Source organism: Silurus meridionalis, chromosome 27 (genome assembly GCF_014805685.1).
Source record: "Silurus meridionalis isolate SWU-2019-XX chromosome 27, ASM1480568v1, whole genome shotgun sequence".
Classification (NCBI taxonomy): Eukaryota; Metazoa; Chordata; class Actinopteri; order Siluriformes; family Siluridae; genus Silurus; species Silurus meridionalis.
The window spans coordinates 17,600,455-17,621,950 of NC_060910.1; the positions used below are offsets into that span (position 1 = coordinate 17,600,455).

A 21,496-nucleotide genomic window follows, 5' to 3' on the forward strand; every position below is an offset into this window, starting at 1 on the left:
ACTACACCACTCCTTCAAAACTAATTTGAAGAAAAAACTTGTTTAGAACACGGGCCCAAAAACAAAACCCTTCAAATCACTCAAGGTACAAAATTTATTACAAAAATAGGACAGCAAATAATATACACAACAATCAAACACAAACATAAAATAATTTATACAAGTAACTCATCCAAAATTGGTCCCAGCTCTCAAAGAGGTTAACAGCCAGCTCAAATCTCTCGCTATATTAGCCGATTTCATTGCGTGTGGCAAACCTTTGAGGCATAGGGGGACATCGCTCTAACATTAAACACTTAAAGAAATAGCCACAATTCCAATAAAAATACACAACTCAAAACATAACCCTTCACTCATAACTACAAAGAAACACAGCAAACTTAAATCCCATACACAAAGGGATGCACACACACACACAGGAAACAAGCGTCATGATTCAAGCTGGCAACATAAGGCTGGGAAGGTGTTACCAATAGAGATAAAAAGGAAAAAATAATAAAAAAAAAAAAACAAAGCCCCAGCCAACCGGACTCAGCACACTCCTGAGACCAGCCAACCAGGGGACCAAACAAAAACAACACGGGAGAAACAGCAATTGACAAATCTAAAAACAGAAAAACTAAAATTAACAATACATCATATGCTTTATTCAGACACTAAACATTTTCAACCAATCGAGCATTTCAGCCTTCATCCACATCTAAAACATTACAAAAGAACACTAAACATTTAAAACCGTGGTTACCAACTGCACACTCACTTTTATTTAATACAAATATTAAATAATTTACCTTCATTGGCAGATAGCAGATACAATCAGTTGCTGTTCAAGCATTTATCCAGATCTGTATCAAAACACATTTCCAAAGAAAAATACAAATAAATGAGGAACAAACAAGGAAATGAGGAGGCGCTAATCCCAAGAGTTTGCACTTCACCTTCATCAAAATCAGAATCGTCTTTGATGGGTTGCATGTATAAAAAAAATGTCATGGTGTGTTTATGCTATGAAAATAGAAAAAAAAATTAAAAATGAATACAGTAATAACTAAAGATAAAAGCTATGCGTTGGATAATACATATATGTTTGTGTTTGTGCAGGCAGGTCAATGCTGATGGTGGGACTTTGATCTTGTTCATAAAGTCAGTTGCAAAGACACTGTTTTTGGTCCTGATGGTCTGCAGCCAGTGGGAAGTTATTTAAAGTGCGCATCTAATGTGAAAGGGGTTTAGTACCGATCCTAGCTGCCCACTTTTGGGTTCTAAAGGTGTACAAGTCCTGTAGAGGTAGAACATTGCAGCCAATCACCTTTTCAGCACAGTGGACGTCAAGGTGCAGTCGGAAAATATCTTATACAGCATACAAGATGGTGATGGAGGAGTGGAGTATAATGGAAGTGTTTGGTAGGTTCTGTTTCTTCAGCTGGCACAGGAAGAACAACCTCTGGTGGGATTTATTTTAAATCAGAGAGCTGATGTTCAGTTTCTACTTGAAAGACCTGAGAGATTTTGGTTGCAGGACACGGAAGCAGTTGACAGTGTCGGCAGCAGAGTAACACTGTATGGTGATGGAGGGTGGTGCTGGGATCTTCATCAAAGCAGGACTTGTGCACTAATTTAGACTGTAACAGGTTCGGAATCTCGCCGTCTGATGCATGAAGTCAGACACTTGAAGAAACTGCTATAGAATACTGTTAAAAAATTTCTGAAGTCTTTCCCTCTTCATGTAGGACACAATTAGAGCAACAACAAAAAATAAAAGCAGGACTAGAGCAATGATGATATATATTATATTATGTGCTCCTTCATCTGCTCCTCCACCTGCTCCTCCACCTGATCCTCCATCTGATCCTCCACCTGATCCTCCACCTGTTAAAACATCACAGAGACTTTATTATGTGCTGCATCAGTAAATCAGCTTTGATTCTGTAAATGTGTAGTTGTATTGAAACCCTCTCAGAACTAAACTGATAGACGAGACATGAGACAGTAAAAAGATCTAAACGGTGTTATTTAGGTGGAGATTCAGCGAACACTTATCATTGTGGTTGTTATGGAAACTGTAGTATTTGATGTACGTGTTATTTTAAAGTGCAACACTGATAAAGGATCAGATTCAGGTGTTAAACTCTGTTTCATAGAAGAGCTACAAGAAGGGAAATGTAAAACAGTGTGTTATTAGTGTGCTATTAAGTGTGTGTGTGTGTGTGTGTGTGTGTGTGTGTGTGTGTCAGAGGTGGGAGCAGAGGTGGGAGACTCGAGTCATATGACTTGACTCGAGTCAGACTCGAGTCACAATTTTCTGGACTTGAGACTTACTTGACTAGATCTCTGAAAAGACTCGACTTGACTTTAGACTTGCTCCTTGTGACTTTAGACTTGACTCGGACTTGTGCCTATTTACTTGAAATGACTTGTGGAAAATATATTTCTTTTCAATTATTGTGATTTTTTTTATATATTTAAGAATGGACTATATATTTTCCAATAAGTCGGCGAACCCAATCCACTCTTCCGCATGCGTAAACCGCTTGACGCTATCCGGAAGCCGCTTGCCGCCTGCCAAAACAGCAGATCCCTCCGCGGAAAGACAACATGTACACCGCAACAACACCAGCCCCACCCCCGAGGATAATATAGTTCGGGTTTAGAGATTACGCGTACATGGCCAGTTTGATTTTTTTGCAAATGCAATTCACTGTAATTTGCCTTCACATTGGCATTATTTTAAACTGTCCAGACATCACAGTTTAACATTGAAGTGGTCAAGGGTTAAAGTTGTTATGGCCAAATACATAAATCTTCTTTGATGTACGGTAAATATCTCCATAAATACTGGGGCATGACCTGATAGTTTTATTTATTTTTACATTATTAAAGATATTAGAAAATTAATGAAAAGCCCTAGAGTAACATGATCATAATAGTTTGTGGATAACTCTTAACAGAGCGAACAATGTTGGGTTCATCACCTTTTAAAAACCACTGCCTCACTTGTACAGTAAGATTTTTTTTTTCTGATATTGATATTCTACTTTGAGTATGCAACCCATTGTTTGGTGTCTGATGAGATGACAGAGTATACTTTACAATTATAGGTATTATTATTACTATATGTTGAGGTCAAGTCAAGTCATTCTGTTGTAGGGGTCAAGTCAAGTCAAGTCATACTCTTTGTCAAGTAAAGTCAAGTCGCAACTTAGTCATCAAGTCATACCAAGTCGCACACAGATTTGTTTGACACATTTTTTAACTCAGGGACTTTTATTACTTATTTAGACACAAAGGCCTGATGATGGGTTACAAAAATAAATAAATTAACTTGTGTGTAATAAAATATCGTTAAGAAGCACTTTAAATGCTCTAAAATAAAAATAAATTAAATGAACAAGTGAACAAGAATTAATTGTAAGTTTTTTAGACAATAGAATGTGCTGATGTTCCCTTCTCAGGAGGAGTCAGAACTACAGTTAAACTGGATCATTTCTATCTATCAATACCCTGATGTATCTGTGTAAACATGGAGTGAACAGTCACATGTCCCCATCTCAACATATAGTAATAATAATACCTATAATTGTAAAGTATACTCTGTCATCTCATCAGACACCAAACAATGGGTTGCATACTCAAAGTAGAATATCAATATCAGAAAAAAAATTATCTTACTGTACAAGTGAGGCAGTGGTTTTTAAAAGGTTATGAACCCAACATTGTTTGCTCTGTTAAGAGTTATCCACAAACTATTATGATCGTGTTACTCTAGGGCTTTTCATAAATTTTCTAATATCTTTAATAATGTAAAAAAAAAATAAAACTATCAGGTCATGCCCCAGTATTTATGGAGATATTTACCGTACATCAAACCAGATTTATGTATTTGGCCATAACAACTTTAACCCTTGACCACTTCAATGTTAAACTGTGATGTTTGGACAGTTTAAAATAATGCCAATGTGAAGGCAAATTACAGTGAATTGCATTTGCAAAAAATCAAACTGGCCATGTACGCGTAATCTCTAAACCCGAACTATATTATCCTCGGGGGTGGGGCTGGTGTTGTTGCGGTGTACATGTTGTCTTTCCGCGGAGGAATCTGCTGTTTTGGCAGGCGGCAAGCGGCTTCCGGATAGCGTCAAGCGGTTTACGCATGCGGAAGAGTGGATTGGGTTCGCCGCCGATTTATTGGAAAATATATAGTCCATTCTTAAATATATAAAAAAGAAGAAGTGTGTGTGTGTGTGTGTGTGTGTGTGTGTGTGTGTGTGTGTGTGTGTGTGTGTGTGTAAGATTTTACCTTGCTTTACACTGTTACTGTATGTCAGATACTCCTGTAAACACTTGATGCAGGTGTAGTTTAGGTAGTGCGTCCAGTGTTTGGCCTCATCCTCTGCTTTTTTCCAGACTTTCAGGAACTGCTCAGCTTGAAGGTTTGCTTCAGTCCAGGTTCCACTGCTGAGATTCAGCCTGATGAAATCTTCTCCATCATAAAGGATCTGGAGTGATCCTCTAGTTGTGTGGTCATCACTGAGCTCACATGAGTACGTCCTGGTTAGTGTATGAGCTCCTGCACAAACACACATTGTTCATTTGGTTTAAATTGAACATATATTAAAAAACACAAACAAACAAAAAACTAGAACTTCTGGAATTCAGGACAACTCTCTTTACTGCTCACTGTGTTCATTCTTACCTTTGGTTTGATGAAGGAGCTCCTCCACGCGTTTTAGATGATGCTGGAGGTCCCGGTGGTCACCTGACATGCGTGATTTCTCACTTTTCCAGTAATCTGACACGTCAACATCAATATTCTTTATCCACTCTGTCTTTGGAATCACCTCTGTATCGCTGCTGCTGTAGGACACGAAGATCTCCCCGTCCAGCTCCACAGTTGTGGTGATGTTTCGTGATGTGCCGACAGTGTGATACTGCAGCATGTGGGAGCCTACAATCATATAAACATAATTTCATAAGGAATCGATTAACCCTATAATGGCAAATTTATCATATTCATTTTGGACACTTGTCTGTATCCATGTCATTAAATTAAGACTTGGCCTAGTAAAAGTCCTGACCTGAATCCTATTGAGATGCTGTGGCACCTTAAAAAGGTGGTTCCTGCTTAAAACCCCACAATGTGGCTGAATTACAACAATTCTGCATAGATGAGTGGAAGAGTTAGTTTGAGTTAGTGGATGAGTTAGTTTGAGTTAGTGGATGAGTTAGTTTGAGTTAGTGGGTGAGTTAGTTTGAGTTAGTGGATGAGTTAGTTTAAGCTAGTGGGTGAGTTAGTTTAAGTTAGTGGATGAGTTAGTTTAAGTTAGTGGATGAGTTAGTTTGAGTTAGTGGGTGAGTTAGTTTAAGTTAGTGGATGAGTTAGTTTAAGTTAGTGGATGAGTTAGTTTAAGTTAGTGGGTGAGTTAGTTTGAGTTAGTGGATGAGTTAGTTTGAGTTAGTGGATGAGTTAGTTTGAGTTAGTGGATGAGTTAGTTTGAGTTAGTGGGTGAGTTAGTTTAAGTTAGTGGATGAGTTAGTTTGAGTTAGTGGGTGAGTTAGTTGGAGTTAGTTTACGTTAGTGGATGAGTTAGTTTGAGTTAGTGGATGAGTTAGTTTGAGTTAGTGGATGAGTTAGTTTGAGTTAGTGGATGAGTTAGTTTGATTTAGTGGATGAGTTAGTTTGAGTTGGTGGATGAGTTAGTTTGAGTTAGTGGATGAGTTAGTTTGAGTTGGTAGATGAGTTAGTTTGAGTTAGTGGATGAGTTAGTTTGGGTTAGTGGATGAGTTAGTTTTAGTTAGTGGATGAGTTAGTTTGAGTTAGTGGGTGAGTTAGTTTAAGTTAGTGGATGAGTTAGTTTAAGTTAGTGGATGAGTTAGTTTGAGTTAGTGGATGAGTTAGTTTGAGTTAGTGGATGAGTTAGTTTGAGTTAGTGGATGAGTTAGTTTGAGTTAGTGGGTGAGTTAGTTTGAGTTAGTGGGTGAGTTAGTTTAAGTTAGTGGATGAGTTAGTTTGAGTTAGTGGATGAGTTAGTTTGAGTTAGTGGATGAGTTAGTTTGAGTTAGTGGGTGAGTTAGTTTGAGTTAGTGGATGAGTTAGTTTGAGTTAGTGGACGAGTTAGTTTGAGTTAGTGGACGAGTTAGTTTGAGTTGGTGGATGAGTTAGTTTGAGTTAGTGGATGAGTTAGTTTGAGTTGGTAGATGAGTTAGTTTGAGTTAGTGGACGAGTTAGTTTGAGTTAGTGGATGAGTTAGTTTTAGTTAGTGGATGAGTTAGTTTGAGTTAGTGGGTGAGTTAGTTTAAGTTAGTGGATGAGTTAGTTTAAGTTAGTGGATGAGTTAGTTTGAGTTAGTGGATGAGTTAGTTTGAGTTAGTGGATGAGTTAGTTTGAGTTAGTGGAGTTAGTTTGAGTTAGTGGATGAGTTAGTTTGAGTTAGTGGATGAGTTAGTTTGAGTTAGTGGATGAGTTAGTTTGATTTAGTGGATGAGTTAGTTTGAGTTGGTAGATGAGTTAGTTTGAGTTAGTGGATGAGTTAGTTTGGGTTAGTGGATGAGTTAGTTTTAGTTAGTGGATGAGTTAGTTTGAGTTAGTGGATGAGTTAGTTTGAGTTAGTGGATGAGTTAGTTTGAGTTGGTGGATGAGTTAGTTTGAGGTGGTGGATGAGTTAGTTTGAGTTAGTGGATGAGTTAGTTTGAGTTAGTGGATGAGTTAGTTTGAGTTAGTGGATGAGTTAGTTTGAGTTAGTGGATGAGTTAGTTTGATGTCGCTTATACATCTGTGTGTCTCAGATACATGAAGTTTTAGTAAATAAGCTGTTTGACCGCAAACGGGCGCAATGAGAAAAAAATGTATTGAAATTTCACCAAATGGATTAAAACTAAAGTAACGAGTCTGTTTTGAAAACGTAAGAAGTAGAAAGTAAAGATATTTGTGTAAAAATCGAATAAGTGAAAGTAAAAAGTCCAAAAGTAAATTAAAAAGGTAAAAATACTGATAGCAGAAAAATCTATTTAATAACAATAAAGCAGTATTTGTACTTCATTACTTCCATCGCTGCTCCTTTGTATGTCGCGACATTTTTAGAAAGAGAGAAACTGTAGAAAAGAATCTAATCTTCCACTTTTTTTTGCAGCAGAACGTGTCTGTATCATCTCTCTGTGTCTGGTCTGCATTTCTCTACCACTACTTCTTAAAACACACACACACACACACACACACACACACACACACACACACACACACACCCACACTACTCCTTAAACCCCTCTGCCACACTTAACAACTCTACAGCGGCCACACTGAGTTTCTTGAGACTTTCGAGATCTTAAAGATGGGATTTGAATTAGAAACTTTATTTTTTTTATTATTCCCAAAGTGCTGCATTTCTCAGTGCAGAAGGAGTAACACAATAAATCATCTCACAATAATATAAAAGTTGAGAAAACACGTACATACCTGTAGATGCCGATCCAAAAAAAACAACTGTTAAAAAAATGAAGAAGTCCAGAATGTTCATCTTCCAGCAGGAGCTATGGGAAAGTAATGAATCCGGGCACGCTCAAGCTGAATGAGCCGTGCTTCGTCTGAACTCGTTTTTTTATCTGTCCTAGAACCCCGGGTACCGGATACCACAAAGGAAAGACATTTCCTTTTTTGCTTGTGCTCTTTTATGCAGGGTGTTTCCCCGTTGACACATTTATTAGGTAACAAAATGTGAAATATGTTTTGTTTGAATACATTAATTAGGGCTGTGAAAAGCAATGCGTTAAAAAAATCATTATAACGGCACCAATTTTATGAATGCAGCCTTATTTCTGTTTGATCATTTTTATTAAAAACAAATAAATTATTAGAAAAGATGCGAATGTATTTTTTCGAGACGTCCTTTCTTTTTCCTCGGATATATATATATAAAAAAATTAAAAAATTTCAATCACTAAACATGTGTTTTACTGTGCTCTCATGTTACCGGAGTCTTTAAAACATAGGTATCTGTAATTACTACTTAAGGGAAGAAGGTGTGTACTTTTATAATATATATATATAGGCTATATTAAGTGACATTTTACCAAATAAAATATTTTTTTTAACTAAATAAAAGGTTTTATTTCACGTTTATAATAATAGTAATAATAATAATAATAATAATAATAATAATAATAATAATAATAATAATAAATATGTTGGTTTTCCTGATCCAATCACAGCGGTTCAGGAAGTGCTGCAGGAACAACATGTGGGAATAAAAAAAACTCCTGTTCTGTGTGTGAAATCTGGTACAGGAGCCCCAAAGATTGTAATATTTCTTATTTATGAAACAGAAACAAACACTGATGGACAATCAGAGTCTCAGGAGTTTTAACTAAAGCAGAAAGAGAGGAAATGTATTGAGTAGACACGAGGAACAGGACTGGGTTTCTGCACAAACACAACATCTCAATTTATATTCTCAATAAAGTGGATAAATGAGAATTACAATTTACTTCATGGCTCCTAAAATTACACACGAGTTTCAATCTCCATGTGTGTAGAATTAATATAGAATTACAGTCGAGCTGCTGATCAGCTTCATCAAAATCCCACTTTGGTTTAGTAATGAAACAAATTCAGAGAAAATGTTTTTATTTTCATATCGGTGTATGAGAAACATTTTCAGCTGAAATAAATTACTCAAAATAGTTTTTGTTAAAAAAAATCTGTTGAGATGAAAAAAATGGGCAGAAAAAAAAGAGAAAATAAAAATTTCCTTTAACTTGAGATGATTGGTTATTGATCAGAAGCAGAACGGCTTCTGTAATGTGCAGCGAACTGGACGAGTTCCAGTCAAAACACACACTTTGTCCTCCTGTGCTTTTACTTTTTTTATTGTTATTGGCTACATTGTAGATGAAAACATTCAAACTACGTCGGCCTCATGAGGTCGTCACCTGGAACGGCTTTCCAACAATCTTGAACATTTCCCAATAGTGTTGAGTGTTTGTTGGGATTTCAGGTGACGACCTTGTGAATCTGATGTAAGAATGTCAGGGGAGAATCTCTGACACTGTACCTCATCAGTATTATGAGTAATTACAAATAAAATAAGTTGAAGGTGTGTGTGTGTGTGTGTGTGTAAGATTTTTACCTGGATTCACACTGTTCCTGTAATTCAGATACACCTGTAAACACGTGATGCATCTGTAGTTCATCCAGTGTTTGGCCTCATCCCCTGCATCCTTCCAGGAACTGCTCAGCTTGATGGTTGTCTGCAGTCCAGGTTCCACTGCTGAGATTCAGCCTGATGAAATCTTCTCCATCATAAAGTATCTGGAGTGATCCTCTAGTTGTGTTGTCATCACTGATCTCACATGTGTACGTCCTGGTTAGTGTAGGAGCTCCTGCACACACACACATTGTACATTTAGTTTGAATTGAACATCTCCAAATATCATCTATATTAAAACACAAACAAACAACAACAACTACTGGAATTCAGTTTGAATTGTTCTGAAGAGCAGCTCTGAGCAGGTTCATATTCATGTGTGTTTGTATTTATAATAGAAAATACCGTGATCTTATACAATAATTAGAAAAACATTTTTTTAAAATAAGAACTTGGTATAGTAACTGTTGGAAAACTGCTGTGTTGTAGGAGAAACATCACATTCAGGACGACATTCAGAAAATAATAAACATCCGTCACCACACCATCAATTAATATTATTCATTTACAGAATGAAATTATTCTGCCAATGGTACAAATATGAAGGAATCTATATAAGGCACACGTATGAGCTTCGATCAGAGGTCACACAGAGCACAGAGCAGCTCTCTTTACTGCTCACTGTGTTCATTCTCACCTTTGGTTTGATTAAGGAGCTCCTCCACACCGCTTAGATGATGCTGGAGGTCTCCGTGGTCACCTGACATGCGGGATTTCTCACTTTTCCAGTAATCTGACACGTCAACATTGATCTTCTTTATCCACTCGGTCTTGAGAATCACCTCTGCATCACTGCTGCTGTAGGACACGAAGGTCTCACCATCCAGCTGTCCAGTTGTGGTGGTGTTTTGTGACGAGACGACAGTGAGATACTGCAGCGTGTGGGAGCCTACAATAATATAAACAATGATTTCATGAGGAATTGATTAACCCTATAACACCAAATTTATCATATTTTGCTCTCCATAAAAATATTTTCGGTCAAACACCAGACGTCTCACAGCTTCATCATGCAGCTCTTCAGAAACTCTTCTACTTTCTGTATCTTCTGCTCTGCATTCAGGTTTTTCAGCTTCTCCTGATGTTTTGTCTCGTAGTTCCGTCTTGGATTCAATTCCTTAATTACAGTCACATTCACTCCATAAATAACACACACGTGTTTACCAGCAGCGTCAGTAAACACCTACTCAGAATCCCATCGGTTTGAAAGGCTCTGTTTTCAGAATCCACTTTTCTCTTCACCACTGTGAGGCGCTGTTTCACAATAAATGTACAATAGGGTTAAAATAAATACATCAACAGAAGCTCGACTTGATTGATGCTGGAATGTTCCCAGGTAGTCTAGAGTTCAGTAAGGCAGCTGAAGCAGAAAGAAAGCAGTGGTTAAGGCGCTGGGATGCTGATCAGAAGGTTGGGGGTTCAAGCCCTAATATCTTCAAACTGCAACTCCTGGGCCCTTAAGCGAGACCCTAAACCCTCTGTGCTCCAGGGGGCTCTGTATCATGGCTGACACTGATCATGGCGAAGAAACGAAGTTCACTGTGCTGTAATGTATATGTGACTAATCAAATAATAGGCCGATAATAAGTTTCGCACAACAGCAGCTGCAGAAATAAATGCAGAAATCAGTTCACACAGCAACGGAGTAATTGAATCAGTGATTTGACCCTGAGAACCAAATCAGTTCTAGTCACCAATCATTGAGGCTGTTTTGATCGAGTTTCTCCAATGAATTGAAATAAACAGAATCAAACAGTTCATTATTACAACAATCTTATTATAATATCTTAACCAAGCAATATCATCTTTCTTAATCTCACAGAGTATAACTGTGATCGATTCAATCTGTTCTTTCCAAACCTTCATACATCACTAGTTTTAGACCAAACTCAGTAAACACATTATTAATAAAACATACTATGTACAGACAAACACAATAATCCAGAATATGAATGAAACTTATACACAGCGTGTGAAGGAAGCAAGCGGAAATTTCGAAAATGACAACAAATGGCATTTGCATAACGCCTACAAAAGCGACAAAGGCCGAAAGGTTTTCAGTCCATCAGCCATTTCCTGTCACTGTGCAGCGTTTACCACTGGTGTATCTTTTCCGGTCTCTCTCACACCACAGACGTTGACTAGTTTCTGAATTTCACATTGAGCAGGCAGAAGGAAACACGAAGACGTGGATGAAACAGAGGGAGTCAGTGATGTGAACATGACTGAAAACACACACATTCCTGATCACCTGATCATAATCTTTTCTCTGCTTGTGTTCTATATGCATGTTCCTCCTGCCATTTCTCATGAGATGGGATTTGTGTTGCAGTGTCTGAGTGGATAAAGTAGAACTTAAATTAACTGTAGAAAATTAAAAGAAAAATGTATTTTGGTTAATTTTTTTTCTCATATTTAAATTCAGAAAAAAATAATTTTTATGTATAAACTAAAAAGGAAAAAGTTGAATTTTTCCTTGTAGTCGCAGCTTCAGACACACCGGTGTTTTTTTAAATTATTTTATTTATACTCTTTCACCACAAGCACCACGTAATTGTATTGTACGCTTCCTGTTCATAATTATTACACAATTCAATGACAGACTTTACCACCAACATGCTTAGAAACATAACAATATTTTTTTATGATTCTTAAACTTTCTTAACCTATTTGCTCAGTTGTAGAACCAGAAAAAAGACTGTAAGATTTGGTTTGAAATATAATTTAGATTAAACTAAACAAAAACAACAACAACAACAAAAAAAACCCAGCTTCTTCTCCATTTCCTGCATTCGGCCCTCTACACTGAATTCTGGTATACAACACAAGTGTACAGATCATCCTCTTGTTTTTTCCTCTTTTCTTGCTTCACACTGAGCTTCTCCTGCAATGAAAGAGGAAACAGCGACAAATGATAAAACAACAAATCAGCAACAAGTAACATTCTTCTGCTAGATGTACTTCTAATTAGGGTGGATGAGTTGGGTTGATTTGAACTGCTTCCTGTTTTAGGAATCATAAAATAAAGAACCGTGTCTGTATCTTAGTATAACATTAGCTCATTTTTAAACTGTTACAGCACCCAGTTCTCTCCACATTTTTCTAGTCTTCTTCTCCATTATCTCAAATTCCTCATCTAATTCCCTTTCTCTACACAGAATTGTGGCAGGTGCGCAAACTTTTTATTAAGTGACAACTAAAGAAGAGATGACCCAGTTGCTGCTCCCAGAAAGTCATAGGGGACTGTTGTTCCACATGACGCATCATAATCTCATGGCTGGGCATACATCAGATAGAAGCTTATAGTGAGAGACATAAAATATAGGACCATCTAGAAAGACTGCTTGGCCAGCAAGTAGGTGGTCCTTGCCCTCCGATACTACAAACATGATTCCAAAAATTTGGGACACTGTACAAATCGTGAATAAAAAAGGAATGCAATAATTTACAAATCTTATAAACTTATATTTTATTCACAATAGAATATAGATAACATATCAAATGTTGACAGTGAGACATTTTGAAATGTTACGCCAAATATTGGCTCATTTTGGATTTCATGAGAGCTACACATTCCAAAAAAGTTGGGACAGGTAGCAATAAGAGGCCGGAAAAGTTAAATGCACATATAAGGAACAGCTGGAGAACCAATTTGCAACTTATTAGATCAATTGGCAACATGATTGGGTATAAAAAAGAGCCTCTCAGAGTGGCAGTGTCTTTTAGAGGTCAAGATGGGCAGAGGATCACCAATTCCCCCAATGCTGCGGCGGAAAATAGTGGAGCAACATCAGAAAGGAGTTTCTCAGATAAAAACTGCAGAGTTTGAAGTTCTCATCATCTACAGGGCATAATATCATCCAAAGATTCAGAGAATCTGGAACAATCTCTGTGCGTAAGGGTCAAGGCTGGAAAACCAGACTGGATGCCCGTGATCTTCAAGCCCTTAGACGGCACTGAATCACATACCGGAATGCTGCAGTAATGGAAATCACAACATGGGCTCAGGAATACTTTTAGAAAACATTGTCGGTGAACACAATCCACCGTGCCATTCGCCGTCGCCGACTAAAACTCTATAGGTCAAAAAAGAAGCCGTATCTAAACATGATCCAGAAGCGCAGGTGTTTTCTCTGGGCCAAAGATCATTTAAAATGGACTGTGGCAAAGTGGAAAACTGTTCTGTGGTCAGAAGAATCAAAATTAGAAGTTTTTTTAGGAAAACTGGGACGCCATGTCATCCGGACTAAAGAGGATAAGGACAACTCAAGTTGTTATCAGCGCTCAGTTCAGAAGCCTGCATCTCTGATATTATGGGGTTGCATGAATGCGTGTGGCATGGGCAGCTTACACATCTGGAAAGGCAGCATCAATGCTGAAAGGTATATCCGAGTTCTAGAACAACATAAGCTCCCATCCAGACTTCGTCTCTTTCAGGGAAGACCTTGCATGCCAGACCACATACTGCATCAATTACAACATCATGGCTGCGTAGAAGAAGGATCCTGGTACTGAAATGGCCAGTCTGCAGTACCAGGATCCTTCTTCTACACAGCCATGATGTTGTAATTGATGCAGTATGTGGTCTGGCATTGCCATGTTGGAAAATGCAAGGTCTTCCCTGAAAGAGATGACGACGAAAGAGACTAGCCTTTCACCCTCTTGCTCTCCACCACTGGATCTAGAGGAGATGCTTGAACTGGTAGGTAACATGGAGTGATTCTTAAAGGTTTTCCTGTTTCCTGTTTGGATAAGAATATATACTAGCCAGAGATGTGTGAGCTCAGATAAAGACTCCCTGTATACCCAACACAACCCCACATGCACATCGCAGACTTACCTCTATATCTTGTGCCACAGAACCTGAAATAAAACATCAGAAAGTTTTGGTGAGCGTTCCTTTTTTAATTTCCTGTTCCTGTACATTATTTGTATTGTATGATTTTGATTTGGTACCTCTGAGTGTCCTTTGTTTATGAATAATGAAGATCATGACACAGAGAGGAATCATAATCACATTTATTACCCCGGAGATGACAGTCAGCGTCATGAACACAGCAGAGAAGACAGCATCTTGACGTTAAAAGACGTTAAAAACGTTAAAACGCCATGGTTTATTGCTTTGTAAATGTAAAAAAGCTTCACAAACCTTTTGGAGCGCTGAGGACCGACAATGTTTCATTTCCGTCTGAAACAGCATCTTCTTTCACGTAAATGTAGCTGGAGTTACTGAATATGATTGCGTCCAACTCAATGTAGCTGCAGTAATACAGTCCTGTATCAGAGACATCAACTGTAGAGATCGTAAGAGACGTGTTCTTTTTGTCTACAGACATCTTGAAGTGCTCGGTTTTGGGGAAAAAGTAGCAATCCTGCGTTTGGCCAGATATTGTAAACTGTTTGCACCCGACAAGAAGTGGTGCTGACTTAAGTACATGTTTAAACCAGAAGATGTAATTGGCACGATATAGGTTATGGTGGCACCAAATAGTGACTTTATCTCCAGGTTCTGCCTCCAGCACGGAAGAACCGAGAGTCTCTGAGAGCAAAGCTGCAAGCGGTGAAACAATCATCTCATTTAGAACATATCATCATATATAACTAGAGTTCTGACTATACTGTATATTAGTGTCACAATCTCAGAAAACTCATGTTGCCATCTCAAGCTACAGAGGAACCCACATAGATGTGAATTCTTTGTTATATAAATAAAATATATTGGAAATTTGGATGAAATTTGACACATTTGTTGGAAAGACAAAGCACATTTAAAGATTTTAATAATTAAACAATAAGTAATACTTACTCATGGTACAGAGAAGCACCAACATTGTCGCGAATGAATCCGTTTCTCTACTGCATCAGGTGAGAGAAGAAAAAGGAAATGTCTCTTTGGTAAATGTGTGAAAGGGGTGTGTTTGAAAGCAACATCGTCTACAGCGACAACAACTAAAAGGGAAGCCTTCGATCCCAGAGGTTTTTCATTCCTTATAAAACTCAATGCCATTCATCTTTATGGTCAAAACCTTTAGATAATAAAATGGGATCAAACACATAAACTAGTGTTTTAGACGATAAATCAAACGTAACTATAATCTGCGGTTTCATGTCGCTTTTCAAAGAATGCTGGTTGTGTCTGCTTACTTTTAAACCATAGCAGGCCTTTCGAATAAAAAAGAATCAATGAGTGTTAGACAAAAGAGTGTAGTGGACAGTCAAAATGGTGGTCGTATGGTTTTAGTGCTGCAAAGGTGCTTAAAAAATGAAGTGGTGGTCAGATGGCACCTGAAACCATGGTAACAGTGGTTTTCTCTGTCAGTAGCAGTATATATGAAAAAGTGAGTTTCAGGTCTGTGGTTGGAAAAAGCAAGACACACTTCCTCTGAAATGGACATTCCCTGCAGGGGTTTAAACTCACTGTGTGGTTTGTGACAAGTCAGTTGTACACACGTAGCTTAAGCAAGGCGCACACTGTGTAGCCTTTTCATCAGTTGCTTGTCATATTGTAAGAACATGATTCCAGTTTTACACTGTAGGGTCTCAGTTGTCATAATGTCAGAAAAACTGGTGCACACAAGAAAAAGACTCGTCTGAAGTCACGTCTTAAATCCGTGACACTTTCAGACCGGCCTTCTCTCGCTAATGGTAGCTAGCAGCAAACATAAACAAACTAGCATTCATTTTGTTCATGCCTTGAGAGTAAAAATGTCACACAAACACTCATTTTCACTTCATATCTCATTTAGTTTCTCTTTTTGCTCTGCTGTACATCTGACTTTTTTTCTACATTTTCCCTGAGGTGATTTGAAGATGTCATGCTAACTGCTTTTGGTTGTTGTTTTTTCAGTTGTTGTGGGAGAAGTCACACTGCAGGAAAGAGTCTCTAATATACTGACAATGACCCAGAATTTTATCAGAGGGAAGAAGAAAATTATCACAACAGCCAACTGTTGGTGAACATGTTAAACTAGCGATCTAAAATACTCCAGATTTTAGCCTAAGATTATAGACATTTTTTAGAATGTTTCAAAATTTGTCTCAGGCAACCAAATAAAGAAGCTAAGCTTAAGATGAGAATCAGCTGTGCAGGATCTGATATTACATTGTATTATATTATATTCCAAGTATTTGTCTTAACTGAAAGGTGTAGTTTCCAAAGAAAGTGTATTTTTGAATATTAAGAATAATCATGAGGTAAAAAGTAGGGAGGGATTCATACATTTAAGATCAGGGAGAAGGATCTAAGACTTCACCTTCACCAGGCGAACTCAGATACCAGAACAATAGGAGAGAAGAACTGATCACCAGTTACACTAAAAAAATGTCCCTGGAGATTGGAGACATTTTTGAGTTTATTAAATTATACTGTTTTGTGATTTATACTTGGTTTTCCTCCTGCTTTACTGTTGAAGCACACTAGTGGTTTTACAGTTATTATACCATTTACTATATGATTATGGAACGGAATATGCAGTTCAATTCCACATTAAAATGAAGTAAAAGTTTAACAGGCAAAACCCAAACAATTTTTATTAATACAAACATCTCCATTACAGCTGGAAATTTCAGGTATGCATAACAGAATATGTCAGTCAGCCTTCCATTAATCAAATGTGACAACATTTATCTCCATTTTTTTATACACTTGCATGAATAAAACTTCCTGCCAGTGTGTTTTACTGCAGAATTTGTCAGTGGGGTTCAAATAAAATGTCAAGTATTAAGTGCATTACAAGTAGAAAGACTCCCAAAAACATCGCAAAGTTTTTACATAAAAAAACGTACAATTTTCGCTTAATAAACAATTTGGATTTTTAAAATGTTATTGTTAGCTGTAACTCTTCAGATAGAGAGAAAGAAAGAGAGAGAGAAAGTGCTAAATGGCATTAAATGAAGCTACCTTTTCACTACCTTCCAAGATTTTCACAGATTCTTAAGTTTGTCTTGCGAGATACAAGAGTTTTGTGGTTTTGTGCTCAGTTTTTGTCCTCCGCCCTGGTATTCGGAAAGTCTTTGAAAACCAGCCGCACAATATGTTTCCTGGGCAGACAGACTTCTAAATCAGGGCGGAAATATTGTCTCCAATACTAATTCAATGTTTAGTCCATTGGGAAACAGCAGTTATTCAATAAAGATGGATTCAAACCTTCAGGGACAGCATGATTTTAGCTGTTAATCTCGTTGTTAGTCGAACTGAAAGCTGATGATTTGTTACCTCAATGATTAATAATAGTTATATAGGGATTAATAATAGTCCTGTTATGCATACATTTATTTTCACTCTATATATTGTGTAATGTACATTTAGTTATTTTGTATTAGGGATATAAAATACTAATTGGATACACTTCTCCATCACAAACTGTTACCGTGTTCTGCTAATTTCTTCTGCGTAAAGGGTTTAGTCGTAGCATCTCCATCGCTGTAAAATAATCACACACAGCTATTATGAAAACTGTGTACTGTTATTAACCCACACAAACTTTATTTTATGTCAATCTTAAATTATTCAAACACATCTAAATCTGAAAACTTCATACCTGTCCCCATGCTCCCCTTAACCCTCGTCCAGGTCAAATATCCACAGAATAAAACCAAAGGAGCAAAGACAACAGGATAGACAGCGTTCACTGCTCCAGCTGATCCTAGACCTGTTCAATTAGAAACTGTATTATCCACTGCATTAACGAATCAAATTCACTCTGTAAATGTGTAGTGTATCAAAACCTTTTGGTACTTTGAGCACCATCTCCTTCTTCAAGCTGCTGTGCTGAATCACACATTTGTAGGTGTGTTTCTGCAGCTCCTCAGCGGAGACTTTCAGAATGCTCCTCTTCTGGAAGGTTCCATCCCCGTTGGGTAACGTCTCGCTCAGTTCCACGTCCTCATGTACGTCCATTCCGTCCTTCTGCCAAGAGCAAATGAGATCTTTGGGGAAGAATCCTGTCGCATGACACACCACTTGTGGAGAAGACGTGTTTTTCTGGAAGACAGACGCCGTAGGACGAACTGCAGAGACACGCGGAGACATCAGTCTAAATTCTGTTTTGAGAGGTACGCATTTATAAATGGGAAGAAATAGAAATGTGTGAAAGTAAGAAAAAAACAACACACACTTTACCTTTCCTCTCCAGAGCTTCACTGCAAGAAAACACAAAGTTATTTAACTGATCAATACAATTATCATTGTTTAGGGAAACAGCGTTCGCTTCTACTGAATACCCTCAGTCAACCAATTATCGTCATTCTGTACATTTTCTCCGTCATAACCAAATTTCGATTCAAATGTAGACATGTCGTCGTTAAGTGTACAGCTGTGTATGACTTGTAGTGTGTGATCTCCTGCACACACACACACACACACACACACACACACACACACACACACACACACACACACAGAAAAAATCCATTACTTACAAGTATTAAACTTGGTTCTGCTTTTTGAATAAGAGGGATAGTAAATAAAAACAGGAAGTTGTTTGAACATGCTGCAAGGTTTCCTATCCCCTCATTTCATTTCCCAATTATGCCCTTGACAGGAAGAGTGAACAATATGGATTATCTTAATATAGTGGCATGTGAAGGGATTATTAGGTAGTAGCAAAGATCTCAAAGATTATGTAGTTTAAGCAGGACAATGGTTATCTGAGCTCGTCTGAAGACGTCACTCGACCCCCTGCAGTTGCACTTTGCCTCAGTCTAGTTTCAGTTATTCATTTTTATTAGTTATGTTGGTTTTTTGTTGGTCCAGCCTTTCAGCGACTGCTTCTTTGAAGTTAAATGTCTTCATGTGGACCTTTATCTCTGGGTTGTATTTAATATTTTGATCTGTAGAACAGAATTTGCATACATTGACATTTGAAAAATACTCTCCGAGTGTGATTCACTTTTACCGTCAGGTTTATTGGGTCTCTGCATTAAAGCTGTCATGAGGTTTTGGCAGTCTCTTTGTTCATTCTGATGTTTCTGAGTCTCTGTTGTCCAGAAGTCCGGAGTAAAAGCCTTGCACGTATTTATCCACTCTGTCTTTGGGACTGCCTTGCTGATGTTGCTGTCATAGTACATGAACTGCTCTCCATCCACCAGACCAACAGCTGTAAAATTTGGGAAATTTATTCCCGCCGTGATGGACGTGTAGAGGTACTGCAGACTGTGTCTTTCTGTAAAAGTGGAAATTTCTTTTTTTACTCATTACATATATATATAGTTAATTATAAGGTTGCATGAAATAAGGCAAACAAAAAAAGTAGTGTGAAAACATCAGGTTTTGAAGTACTTCCTGTCGCCATCTCTTCACAATGAAGGTAGACCAGAAGTCACTAGGACAATCAACGCTTCTTCAGAAGGAAAAGCTAGTGCCAAATGTACTACAGAGGATACTCTATTGATGTCATAGAATGGGAAGATAGGTCAGTTCTACACCAGTAGAACATTTGTGGATGAAGATCTGAAGATCAAGATTTACAGTGGAAAGTCTGAATGGGCAGATGGTCCAGTGCCCCACCAAAATATTCTTTCACTTGAAAACACACCTCTGGATAAACAAACAAAGAACAGTGGTGGGTTGTTGAGTAGAACATTTTGTAGGGTGTGGTACTGGTCATCAGAATTTTGTAGGGTGTGGTAGAGTTAAAAAAAATATATAGGGTGTGGTACAGCAAAAAGTCTTGGTTGTTTGGTTGTGCTAATGCTGTTGTTTTAATCTTCAACATGGGGACAGGGGGATGTGTGGTGTAATGATGGTGTGTGATTTAAAGATAAAAACAAAAAAGTGTGTCTAGTTTCATCCCACAGCTGAACTTTGCTGTGCTGTGCATGCTTGAACATGTTAATGCAGAAGTTAGATGTTTAGTAGTGTTGGTGTGAAGCCACTGTTAGGAAGTGGATCAAATCAGGCACATTTTCTCAAAGTTAACTGTGGGCATAATTTTGTGGGAAATTTGATTAGGTCATGATGAAATGGAAACCTCAGATAATCACAAGGCTTTTCAAGGTCTCGTGGATCTTGTTGCTTCCTTTGACCAACAGCCGGCCAAGTTCATATACGAATAAATCACTGTTAAATTTGTGAAAGCGTATAGCATTTAGTTTAGCGCTCTTGCATGTAAATAAATATGAATATGCAAATTTTCTTCATTCAAGGAAGAGAAACAACTGCAACGGAACAATCAATGAAAGATAAACAACAGTAATAATAAAAGAAATAATTAAATAAGTAGTTTGTTTGTGTTATTTATTAAATAACCAACTAAAACTAACCAACTCAACCAACTCTCTCATGGTTACTTAAAAAATTCAATATCTTTTTTTTAGATAAGTCAATATTGATATGAATAAATATTAAACTCATTTGTTTAAAATATCACAGGTAGCATTAATATTTTAGTGTGACATTTGATCTTCTCAATGCAACACCAGTATTAAATGTACTTTATGATTGAATCCTCCATCCAAATTAAAGTCAAGGCTACCAGTTTGGGGTCGAAGCCACCATCTTATACATTGTAATATATATTATAATTATGAGGTACAAATGTTCAAATTTATAACATTTTCAAAAATCTGCTGAATTGTATATAAAAATGTATATATTTCTGTAATCATTGAGTAAACATTTGGGTCAAACACTTCTATTAAATCTCGAATGTCATTATTTTAGTCTATTGTCAATCCTGATAAACTTTTAACATATAATATCATTTTCTATTTAATAGACAGTTTTCCTTCTAAACTCACCTGCCAATGAAAGTTGAACAGAAATGGTGAGGAAAAGAAGAACGTTAAATATTTTACCACTCGCGTCCTCCATACTCCAGTCCCAACTTTAGAAAAAACCTGTCAAAAATTTAAATAAAATAATGTCATAAATACACTTTCAAAGTAAAATTCTTTAAAAAGTCAGTAACACACCAAGAAGAACCCGAGCAAGTGGTTAAGAGCTCAGCGATTTTCAATAGTTATAGCATTAGGAGGTCTCTAAAGCTATTACATCATAACTGGTCTGCTGATTTTTGGTCTACTTTCTGTTTTTCTGCTTTTCTTTCTACTTCCACTTTCTTTTTAGGCCAAAATAAAGTGTTGAAAGTACACACATACATACAACTCAATAATACAATATATCAGTTTCTGTTCTTTTGGGCAAAAAAACACAAGGAGGAACATAATTCAAGTGTAGTTTAACATCTGACTCAATTATGAAAATGGATTATATCTAAATATCATATAAATATTAGTTTTGTGAAAGTAAACATGTAGAAAATTATAATTCTATGCGATACGTAGGAAGTCTTATGTAT

The 21,496-nt window shown here is 37.3% G+C and overlaps 4 protein-coding genes across 5 annotated transcripts; all 4 read right to left on the minus strand.

The window, feature by feature from the left end:
- Positions 1–331: 331 nt before the first annotated feature.
- LOC124380970 (class I histocompatibility antigen, F10 alpha chain-like) lies at positions 332–7,887 on the minus strand. The gene is made up of 4 exons (XM_046842336.1): positions 7,451–7,887; positions 4,694–4,945; positions 4,298–4,567; positions 332–1,869 (listed from the first exon to the last, which is right to left on the minus strand). The coding sequence occupies exons 1-4, from the start codon at positions 7,509–7,511 to the stop codon at positions 1,682–1,684; spliced, it is 771 nt and encodes a 256-aa protein (XP_046698292.1). The 5' UTR covers positions 7,512–7,887; the 3' UTR covers positions 332–1,681.
- A 1,232-nt stretch (positions 7,888–9,119) lies between these two features.
- LOC124380991 (MHC class I polypeptide-related sequence A-like) lies at positions 9,120–10,476 on the minus strand. The gene is made up of 2 exons (XM_046842361.1): positions 9,835–10,476; positions 9,120–9,372 (listed from the first exon to the last, which is right to left on the minus strand). The coding sequence occupies exons 1-2, from the start codon at positions 9,902–9,904 to the stop codon at positions 9,197–9,199; spliced, it is 246 nt and encodes an 81-aa protein (XP_046698317.1). The 5' UTR covers positions 9,905–10,476; the 3' UTR covers positions 9,120–9,196.
- A 1,224-nt stretch (positions 10,477–11,700) lies between these two features.
- Positions 11,701–15,070, minus strand: LOC124380977. Of its 2 annotated transcripts, none has more exons than XM_046842348.1 (5): positions 15,004–15,070; positions 14,347–14,748; positions 14,154–14,270; positions 14,038–14,060; positions 11,701–12,081 (listed from the first exon to the last, which is right to left on the minus strand). In XM_046842348.1, the coding sequence occupies exons 1-5, from the start codon at positions 15,026–15,028 to the stop codon at positions 11,998–12,000; spliced, it is 651 nt and encodes a 216-aa protein (XP_046698304.1). In that variant the 5' UTR covers positions 15,029–15,070; the 3' UTR covers positions 11,701–11,997. The 2 variants fall into 2 exon arrangements, with proteins under 2 accessions (XP_046698304.1, XP_046698305.1); XM_046842349.1 differs by having other exon boundaries at positions 14,347–14,490; positions 15,004–15,068.
- A 1,651-nt stretch (positions 15,071–16,721) lies between these two features.
- On the minus strand, positions 16,722–21,171 carry LOC124380993 (class I histocompatibility antigen, Gogo-C*0203 alpha chain-like). Its single transcript, XM_046842363.1, is given in 7 exon segments — positions 16,722–17,619; positions 17,738–17,848; positions 17,925–18,206; positions 18,319–18,409; positions 18,412–18,539; positions 19,094–19,360; positions 20,937–21,171. Coding segments are annotated over 7 exon segments (996 nt in total). The 5' UTR covers positions 21,010–21,171; the 3' UTR covers positions 16,722–17,575.
- Between the last annotated feature and the right edge of the window lie 325 nt (positions 21,172–21,496).

Excerpts from the sequence above, each read along its gene's own strand:
- LOC124380970 (XM_046842336.1), bottom strand. The coding sequence starts at position 7,511 with ATGAACATTCTGGACTTCTTCATTTTTTTAACAGTTGTTTTTTTTGGA. Across the intron at positions 4,946-7,450 it reads TTTTGGATCGGCATCTACAG|GCTCCCACATGCTGCAGTAT; the intron begins GTATGTACGTGT and ends ATATGATTGTAG. Across the intron at positions 4,568-4,693 it reads GCTCCTTCATCAAACCAAAG|GAGCTCATACACTAACCAGG; the intron begins GTAAGAATGAAC and ends GTGTTTGTGCAG.
- LOC124380991 (XM_046842361.1), bottom strand. The coding sequence starts at position 9,904 with ATGTCAGGTGACCACGGAGACCTCCAGCATCATCTAAGCGGTGTGGAG. Across the intron at positions 9,373-9,834 it reads GCTCCTTAATCAAACCAAAG|GAGCTCCTACACTAACCAGG; the intron begins GTGAGAATGAAC and ends GTGTGTGTGCAG.
- LOC124380977 (XM_046842348.1), bottom strand. The coding sequence starts at position 15,028 with ATGTTGGTGCTTCTCTGTACCATGA. Across the intron at positions 14,271-14,346 it reads GGTCCTCAGCGCTCCAAAAG|ATGCTGTCTTCTCTGCTGTG; the intron begins GTTTGTGAAGCT and ends TTTAACGTCAAG. Across the intron at positions 12,082-14,037 it reads CTGTGGCACAAGATATAGAG|GAGAAGCTCAGTGTGAAGCA; the intron begins GTAAGTCTGCGA and ends CTTTCATTGCAG.